At 53.9% G+C, this 9,640-nt stretch overlaps 1 protein-coding gene across 5 annotated transcripts in view; it reads left to right on the top strand.

The window, feature by feature from the left end:
- Window positions 1-9,640, top strand: part of DLEC1 (deleted in lung and esophageal cancer 1) — a 44,735-nt gene that overhangs the window by 17,483 nt on the left and 17,612 nt on the right. For all 5 annotated transcript variants that reach the window (XM_004676634.2, XM_012720310.1, XM_012720309.1 and 2 more), the window contains exons 7-14: window positions 1,672-1,759; window positions 2,352-2,525; window positions 3,169-3,305; window positions 4,371-4,463; window positions 6,655-6,745; window positions 7,337-7,499; window positions 8,403-8,595; window positions 9,316-9,374. In XM_004676634.2, the coding sequence (XP_004676691.1) occupies window positions 1,672-1,759; window positions 2,352-2,525; window positions 3,169-3,305; window positions 4,371-4,463; window positions 6,655-6,745; window positions 7,337-7,499; window positions 8,403-8,595; window positions 9,316-9,374 (998 nt within the window). The remainder of the gene's footprint in view (window positions 1-1,671; window positions 1,760-2,351; window positions 2,526-3,168; window positions 3,306-4,370; window positions 4,464-6,654; window positions 6,746-7,336; window positions 7,500-8,402; window positions 8,596-9,315; window positions 9,375-9,640) is intronic.

The raw sequence follows: 9,640 nt of genomic DNA, 5'->3' as shown, positions 1-9,640 counted from the left end.
CCGGGGCAGGCGGGGATCGAACTCATGCGGAAGCGGCTTTAGATTCTCAGTGCTGTCTTTTAACCCGCTGCGCCACCAGGGAGGGCCCTAAACAAATCTTTTTTAAAAAATGTATTTTCAAGTTGACTACCAATGTAACTGATGGTTTAGTCTTGTGGGACATTCTTCAAGGGGCCCTTTAAACTGGAGCTTCCTGGCTTGCACTGTTTGAAGTGTGCCTGGTGTGGCTCTAAGAGAGCAGCAGCCCATCTGAGGGATCAGGAAAGACCTGAAGAGAGAGAAGTGAGCTAGTAGCTTTGCTTAAATCCCTGCTTCACTTCATACCCCAGACAAAGTACTTTCCAGCAGAGATCTTGGGGTAAAAGAGTAACATTTGAAGAAGACCACATGGCAGGTAAGGGAAGATTTCCTACAGCTGAAACACAAACCTAAAAGGTTGATACATTTTATTTTGAAAGTGTAGAAACTAGAACCAAAATACAAATTCTGAACTTGGGCGTTTTTATCACATACCATGAAAAGAATTACCACCCAAATATCCAAAGCCTCCTACAGATCAGTAAGAAAAAGACAAAGTATCAATACATGATGGCAACTTGGAACAGACAAGTCATCTAAGAAGAAACCTCAGTAGTAGCAAAGAAACTTGCAGAAGCAGCTTGTAATCAATAGTAACAGTGGAATGAAAATCAAAATTGTGATGTGGGACTCCCCACTTAGTTCTGATTCAGAGGTGAATTGGGACAGTATATATTGTGCTGGCCCCAAGAGGACTTGAATGTTGCAGGAATGTATACCTATGCAAAGGTGAGCACATTTCGAAGTTAGCTGTAAAGGACTGGTGTGAGGTTTCATCTGTTTGTAATGTTTCATTTCTCAGTCTGAATGATGGAAACATAACTTTGGTCATGCTGAAATCTGTCTATCATCTATCTATATCTAATCTGTCTATTTAATCTATCATCTATCTATTCTCCCTGTTTCACAAAGTAGAAGCAAAAGATGTGTAAACATACAAAGCTGCTCTTGTTTTGGGGGTGCAGGGTTTGGCAGAATATTAATTCCAGGTCTTGCTTTTGAGGGGGTGGGGTGTCTCCTAATCTGAGGGAGGGAGAAGAGAAGGCAGGGCTTAACTGGGGCAGGATGGGTTGAGTGATGGAGAGATGCCCAGTTACAGCCCTGGTGTTCCAATGCCCATTACACCCCTTGACTGGGCCCGTGGAAAATGTAGCCCAAAGGGACACGTGAAGAAGCCGGAAGACAGGAAGTAGGTGCAAGGGGTGTGCTCAACGTGTCAACACTGGCACTGGCTAGGGAGCTTCTTTGAACTTCAGTTTCTTTCACTTAAAACAGAGATAGTTCTCACCTTGCTATTATTATGAGCTGGAGTAGGCATGTAGGAAATGCTTAATAAACAGTGACTGTTACTTTACACTCGACAAAGAATAGGTGAGATCTATTCTACCTTCGTGATCACCTTACATTTTACTATGTTTACTATGTAAACTTCCAGAAACAATCAAAAGTAGATTCCGTAGCATCCTGACTCCCCACGTGGCTGTCAGCAGCCCACCAGTACCAACAGGCGCCAAGCTCCTTTCATTTTCGCCCCAATCCCTGTCCCCGCTACCGGAAGGGAACTCGGACCTCCCGTTCTTCTCCTCTGCACAGATGGCAATCTCCCTGCAAAACATCACCTCGACCAGCCGCTTCCTGCGAGTCCTCCCGCCTTTCACTCCGTACTTCTCTCTGGGACTGGGTGAGCTCAGATTTGCCCACTTCTGGTCTGCCTGGGAATGATGGGTTGGGCTTGCTCTGGAACACTGGCCCACTTCGCCCTCAGGTGACTCCCACATCTGTCCTGGGCTCCGGCCACAGTTCCCCCAGTCCCATGGGACCTCTCCCCTTCTGCAGACAAGCTGCCCATTCTTCTCTGACCCTCCCTCAGAACACCGCCCCTGCGTATCAGTCCCAAGGAGGTGTACCCTGCAGGCTTCATGCAATCCAGGCAGTGGCCTCCTGGCTTCCTGCTTCCAGCTCTCCGTGCTTTTCTCGAGAATAACTCTGACCGTGTCGCGCCCGCTCAGAAATCCTAAGTGGTTGTGAGCTGCCACAAAATCCATTCCACGCTGCAGAGCCAGGCATGACCCCACTCCCCCCAGATGGACCACATTGTTACCCCCTGGATCCTGTTCCCCAGCACCCTGCTCTTCTGCCAGGGCCTTGGCCGGGACCCAGAATACTCACAGAGCCAGTCCCAGCCAGGCAGGGGCGGCCTGCACCTCTGGCTGAGCCCAGTCCAGGTGTGTGCCTGTCCCCAGAGCCTCACTGGGCACTTGTGTTACCCACAGGGATGTTCCCAGGAGAAGGTGGAATGGTGGCTCCCGGAATGATCTGCCAGTACACTATTCAGTTTTTTCCCGACTGCCTTGGGGATTTTGACGATTTTATTTTAGTCGAGACCCAGTCGGCTCACACGCTCCTGATCCCCCTGCAGGCACGGCGGCCGCCACCAGTGTTGACTCGTAAGTGTGCGCTCGCCCTCCTGGGGATTCAGCTAGGGTGGCCGGTCTCTCGAAGCACTGCCTCTTTGGGAGCTCACGGCTTGATCATCTTGGTTCCTGAGGAGGGAAAGCTAGTGGCTTCCACACAGTCCTCCATGGTGTCAGGCCCAGGCCCTACTTCCCAGTGGAGGCTGACTCGAACTACCCACAGAGGGAGGGGTCAGTGTCCGGCTCACCCCAGAGCCCAGGCCTTGCCGGCCTGCGCCTTCCTGCAGCGAGGAAGGGGTACAGAGTCCTCAGTGATGTCTCCTCCGGCTATGGGGTGGCACCTTGGGAAACTGACGTTGTCTCCATTCCAAGACTCTCAGTGTGGTGCAGCTGGAAGTCGAGGCTCTGACCATACCCCGCAGGGCCCTGTGGGTGGCCCTGGCTAAGGCCCAAGGCCACCGTGGGCACTGACTCCGCTGCTCTGGCCATGAATGTATAGGCTCCCATGGTACTTGCCAGCACAGGTCAGGGCACATGCCCATCCATCTCTCCTGCTGGGGTGCCAGGCTGGGGCCCCCAGGCCCTGCCTCTGGGCTCTGGGCTGCAGGAGGACAATGACAGGGGCCGGTTTGGAGTGTCAGGTTATTTCTCTAGTGCATATTTCCTACGGCTGCAGTGTCGCAGGAGCTGAACTGTGGTTACTGCCTCATTGGAGGAATAAAGATGACCAGATTCCTCTGCAGAAACGTGGGCTTCAGCGTCGGCAGGTTCTGCATTATGCCTAAGAAGAGCTGGCCCCCACACAGCTACAGGGTGAGCGATCACAGGGTGCTGCCGGGGAAAAGCAAGTCCTTCGAAGGAAGTTGCATCTTGTGAGGGACTGGCAGAGTGTGCCTGTGATCGGGACTGAGAAAACAGAACTGTAGAACCTCTGTAGCCACTGCCCTGGTGCAGGTGAGGACCAGTTTGTGTGGTCACCAGAGCTGCAGTCCTGTCCTGCCCTCACTGCCTGCATGGCCCCGAGACAGGCAACCCCGCTCTCATCCTTCAAGGCCCGACTCGCATTTGCTCAGTCCGTGGTCACTATGGAGCAAATGTCAGTCTATCAGAGCTCCTGCATTTTGTGGGCATCTTGAGTGGGCACAGTGTGTAAGAACACTTTCTGAGCCAACATTTAAAAACAGGATGATTTCACCCCAAAATCCAGACTCCGAAAAGCTGGACAGTGTGCGCCCTGGCCCAGGACCCACTGTGGCCTTGTCCGGGCTTGGCAAGCCAGGCGTGTCCACTCCTGTTGCCTGGCTCCCCGCAGCCCCAGGGCAGCCCCGTGAGGACCCACTGTCCATCACACGAGCACTGCACACATGTCTACACAGAAAGGCTTCTCTGTGCCTGTGTCTCTGGGGAACTGCTGATCGTTCTGCTGCCTGCCAGGTCCTCTGGGTCTGGCTGTGTCCCTGGCGTGATAAATGGTTCCTTATGTTGGTAGCAAGCCACAGGGCTGCTAACAAGATGGTGGCTGCCCTCAGGACTCCTGGCTCGGGGTGGAGCAGACGAGAAGGGGCACCACCCTCACGGGGCTGTGGCCAGGACAGACGGAGTCACGCTCCTGCGTGAGACTGAAGCTCTCGTCCCGGGTATGCCTTGTGCGTCCGGCCCGCACGCCGTCTGCTCGGCACGGATCTCTGTGACTCCTGCCTTTGACCTTCAGCACCCTGTTGGGTGGCTGGCGAAGGAGGAGGAGCAGTGAGCCTCAGCTTCTTCATTAACAAGGGGTGGGCTGATCCTTGAGATCCCTTCAGGTTGCAAATGTGGTGTTTGGAAGGGAGAAGTGTTACAGCTTCTTCCACGCTTTTGTGTCATCTGCTTTTCCTCAAGTCTGTTGCAACCGTCGGCTTTGTTGAACAACCTCCCTTTGGCATCCTGCCGTCTGTGTTCGAGCTGGCACCGGGGCAGGCCATCCTCGTGGAGGTAGGTCACCAGACCTGGGTACCCGTGTCCTCCTCGAGATGGCTTGTGACTGTCCTCAGGGGCCCGCATGCTTTCATTTCCCTCTATGTTTTCACCCTGACACCCACTTCTTAGTGGTTCCTGTGTAGGGGCAAGGTCCTGCTTTCTAGGGGTGACGCCATTTGACTGACTGTGACTTCTCCCAGCCAGGGCAGAGAGTTCCGGCCCTTACATCACGAGCTCTGAGCGCAGCTCACCCACTGCTGCCTCTGGTGTCGTCTCACTCCTGTTTCGTCCCCGCATCCTCATAGTAAGCAAGGCCTCGGCCTTGTTCCAAGCCTCTGCAGAAGTTTCCAGTCTAACCCCTCACTGTGGGCTTCTCCTTTCCTCACTGGCCCCTTTCGCTGTTCCCTTTGGCCCACCACACCACGAGTCCCCAGAAGAGCGTATGAGAAGTGGGGGTGTCTTCCTGTCCCTTCTGCTCTGGGCCCTTGCCCTCCCTGACTCCCCAGTCTGCAAGTCTGCCTCTGCGCTGCCTTGCAGCAGTGTGTGGGGGCTGCCCAGGCATGTGCCACCTTCCACACCAGCCATATTGGGACCTCCTGTCTGAGAATAAAAAGCTGTTGGCCCGCACCATGTCATCGATAGTGAGAGCCAGGAGGCACAGGTGCGGGCCACTGAGACACTTACAGACTCACATGTCTGGGCCCCAGACCTGGGCTTCTGAGTGAGTTGGTCTTGGGTGTGGTCTGGGCATGGGGACTTTTAAAGCTCCCCATGTGATTTTGGTGTGTAGCGGAACACAGCTGTAAGCCTCTTTGCCATGCTATAAAAGAGGGCTTCCTTTATCAGCCACTTTCCAGTTTCTAGCGTCTGACGGGATCTTGTTCTGGTGCCGTGGGGCCTGGCTCTCGTATTCATCTCTGTGCTCATCTGATCCCTGAGGAGAACCTGGCTCTTGGGGGCTGGAACCAGATCTGTTCAGGCGCATAGTAGGGCTGTTACTGAGATGTGGGTTGGGTCCTCTGGGTATAGCTGTAACTTTAACAATTGGAGTAGATCCCCCCGACCATACCAGAATGTTCCCCCTCATCCCATCCATCTGTGATCCCCAAGGAAAAGAAGACCAGTTCCCCACAGAATCCCTAGACAGGTCGGTTTTTCTCCTTGACATTCCTTGTGTGTTTTGGCTCTTAGTGGCTTAGAGTTTTGCTTAACCTAACATTTATTCATATTTTGAAATAATAAATTCACATGATTAAAAATTCAAAAGATACAGTTGTAAAAACATTGCCATGTTCCCTTTCACCCTAGTTCCTGAGGTTTCTGAATGTCCTTATAGTGATATGTGGTCCTAAATCAGCCATTGGGCATGTTTTTCTTTTCTTTGTGTCCATTTTTTCCTTCACACAAAGGGTTGTCCCTCTGTATGCTACTCTGTTCTGTTTTCCAATAGAGCATAATGATACATTTTTCACAGCTATATAATATTTCACAGTGTGACTGAGCCATAGTTTAGGTCTACTGTCGCCTACAGAGAGATACAGTATCTGGCAATGTCAATGAGTAACTTACACATGCATCACTTGCCTCACTGAGTTTTTCCTTTAAGTTGAATATGTTGTCTCAGAGATGTCTGTTCTTATAATTATGACACATGTCACCTGAATCCCCACATGTGTGTTTATCATTATCCTTCCAACAACAATCCCTGTTTCCTCACACCCCTGCCATTGCAGTGTCTTATCAAACTTTAACAACAACAACACATTGTTGTGGATAATTTTAAGCATGTACAAAAAAAGAATAGCTTGATAATCACCCATGTACTCATTGCCAGCTTCAACATTTATCATGTCTTGGCCAACCTTATTACATCTGTACCCTTCTGTCTCTTCCAACCAAATCTCACCCTGCTGCTCCAGCTTATTTTGAAAAAATCAAGATGGTGTATCATTGCATCTATGGTAGTCAACTTTCTGTTCTTTACCAATGTGGGCAATGAGAAACTTTTTCTAGAAGGTTTTCATTTCCATGTTGTCTTGGGTTCCCATGTACTCAATCCATTGCTCTAGCGTGCAGAGGAGGTATAAAGTTGAGGAGGTGCCAGGGAGGGGCATGAAAAGGGGAGAACATGTTGGGGGGGGTGTCTGAGAAGGGGAGGGTAGAAGGCCCTTCATGGGAGATAACAGAGCCCCCTTCTCTTCTCCAGGTCTTGTTCCTCCCAACAAACCTCGGAAAGGCAGAGCAGGCCTTTGTCATCGTGTGCGACAACTGTCAGGTCAAGGAGGTGGTGACCGTAGGTGGGCTTGCATGTGCTCCCAGGGCACAAGTTGTTGCAGCAGGCCCACCCTGTGCCTGCTACCCCCTGGCGCTGGGGTCTAGGTTTGGGCTCCCTGCTCTGGCTAGACTTTGGTGACCCGAGCCGGTGTGGTTTTCCAGGACTGCTCCAGGGATCCTTATAGTAATAGATGGAAACCTTGGGGTGACATCTTTCAGGGCTTCACTTAGATCACTTCCCTTAGTGTCCTTTGGGGAATAACCAGTAACTCATACATAAACAACCAGAGGCACCTACAGGTTTCTGGAGGCTTAGAAGGGCATCCTTCTGAATTTCCCCTATACCTACCTACTATTCACCCGTCCGTCCGTCCGTCCGTCCGTCCGTCCATCCAGATTCACTCAGCAAGCATTAATTGCATGTCTGCTTGATACTAGGTCTTCGGAACTAGCTCCTGTCATCTTAAGTACTTGGGGACGTGAATGAGTGTCCCCTCTGTGTGCCCGGCTCGTGGTAAAGCCTGCTGCCCATAAGTGGTGGCAGGGCCCCTGCACCTGTAGCCACAGAGTCCTGATCTCAGCCCTGCTGAGGTTTTGCTGCCCTATTTTGTCAGGAATCGGGCAGCTGGTCGCACTGGATCTGATCTATGTTTCTGGTGAAAAAAGTCAACCGGAGCCAGGGGAGTTCACAGACTTAACAGCCCAGCACTTCATACGCTTTGAGCCCGAAAACCTTCAGTCCACGGCTAGGAAACAGCTGATTATTAGAAATGCCACGTGAGTGACCCCTGGGCAGTACCGCCCTGAACACGCCCCTTCTGCCTCCCCTGGAGCCGAGTTTGCCAGAGGTTCCTCCCAAGGACCAGGGAAGAGTCTGGGCGCAGAATAGAAGGATCCAGATTTACATTGTCGGGTCATGGTAGCCATTAGCTCACGTGTGGCTGTCTCCATTGAAATTAGATACTATTTAAAATTCATTTCCTCGGTGGTACCAGCCACATTTTAAGTCCTCAGTAGCCAGGTGGAGCGAGTGGCCATCCCACTGGACAGAGCAGGCGTGGATTTCCACCTCCACAGGAAGTTGTATCAGACAGTGCTGCTCGGATTATCCTAGACCATCCTTAGCCAGAGAGGGCCTGCCCTGGCCGTGAGGGGACAGACTGCGGCCTGTGGGTTCCGTTCTCACTACCTTTTATTTCCTGACCACCCTGAGCACCACCAATATACCAGGACAGACCCCTCAGGGGCGTCCCCGGGCCTTCCTGAGGCTTCGGCCACCTGCAGGAGGAGCAGCCCTTGTCTGCCATCTGCATCGACCCACCCACCACCGTGGGTCTGTCTCCTGTGGCCAGCCATGGACAGAACTGTCCTGGAAGGCCTGCGGGCAGGGGTGGGAAACCTCTGAAGTTCCCGTGTGGTCAGAGGCACTTCAGGAAACTGCTGCTATCTGGGAGCACCTCCAGGTGACCGGCACAGCCCCAGCCCTTATGTTTCTCATTCCCCTCGAGTCTGTGAGACTGGGGAGAGGGGTCTTCGGAGGGCTCCGGTCTGGACCCCCGACCCACCTGCTGCTGTCTCGTACCCAGCTCCTCCCTGCACCCCCGTCCTTCAGGTAGGCCAGGCACAGGGCAGACGGACCAGCCCTGGGCCTGCTGCCCACCATCCAGGTCGCCCCCACAGGCACGTGGAGCTGGCCTTCCACTGGCAGGTCATGAAGCCCAACCTGCAGCCTCTGATGCCCGGAGAAGCCTACAGCGCCGACAGTATCAAGTACCACCCCGACAGGGAGACCGCCTTCTCCATCACGCCCCAGCGGGGGACTTTCAACCCCCACACCGACCACGAGTTCACCCTGAGCTTTTCTCCTTCTGAGGTTAACGTGGGGCCATCTCGGTAGCCATGTGGTGGGGTACCACCTTCTCCCCCTCCTTCGCAGTTCTTTAGTAACACTGAAGCCACAGCTGGGCCTTTTGAAATTCGGGGGCCCTGCCGAGGCTGGTATTTAGCGGAAAGGGGGGGACTGGAGGACTTGGCATTGGGTGCAGGACAAAGCAGCTCACTTTGCCTGGTCCTGACTCCACGCACACCTCACCAGCAGCAAAAAGGCTCCAGGGTCCTGTGCTCAGTTCTGGGGTCCTCTGTATTTACACCACATCAACAGCATTTCATTCCTTGCCCCCATAGAGGGGGAGGGGCAGGCTCCTACGGGTGAGGGTGACCCAGCTTCCTGCTCCAGCTCAAAGCACCATGAGAAAGAGGAAAGTGGGGAGTGAGAACTGGGTGTGACCGGTGCCCAGACCTTGTCAGCAGGCCTGCTCTCAGCCCAACGTCAGGCCTCACTGCCTGTCCAGGTTGCTTGGGGCTTCAGACCCATAGAGGGCACAGCTCAGGGACCATTGGCATCAGGTCCAGAGACTAGCCCCGGCCCAGGCCCTGCTGCAGAGGGCGCTTCAGTCTTAAGTGGGGGGCAACTGCCAGCCCTGAGTTGCACTCCTGCTAGGCAGCTGCTCCTTGGAGGGGCCCGGTGGCTGGGCAGAGGGGAGGGGCAGGGCACCCTGGCACATGCGGTTTTCAGGTTCTGTCTGTCTTGCAGCTGAGACACTTTCACAGCGTGTTCCAGTTGGTGCTGGAGGAAATTCCAGAGCCCGTGAGGTGAGCCGTGGGCGAGGGTGGGCAGTGGGCCTGCTGCCTTCCCTGTGGGGCAGTGGGAAGGGAGCAGGTGCTGCTGAGGGAGCTGCAGGGACAGGGCTCGTGGGAGCAGAGGCCACCTTGGACCCTGGGGGCCCCCAGCCCGCTGTTACAGGGGCAGCCAGGCTGGTGGCCCTGGGCGGCATCCCTCGCAGATCTGCCACACAGTCAGGGTGGGCGGCAGGCAGCCCCGTGTGAGTCCCCAGGCTGGGTGCTGCCTGGCCATTGAT

The sequence above is a fragment of the Condylura cristata genome, unplaced genomic scaffold, assembly GCF_000260355.1.
Source record: "Condylura cristata isolate star-nosed mole 26May11 unplaced genomic scaffold, ConCri1.0 scaffold00004, whole genome shotgun sequence".
NCBI classification, from domain to species: Eukaryota; Metazoa; Chordata; class Mammalia; order Eulipotyphla; family Talpidae; genus Condylura; species Condylura cristata.
The sequence above is the reverse complement of the archived record's forward strand: the minus strand, read 5'-3'. Positions and strand labels throughout refer to the sequence as shown.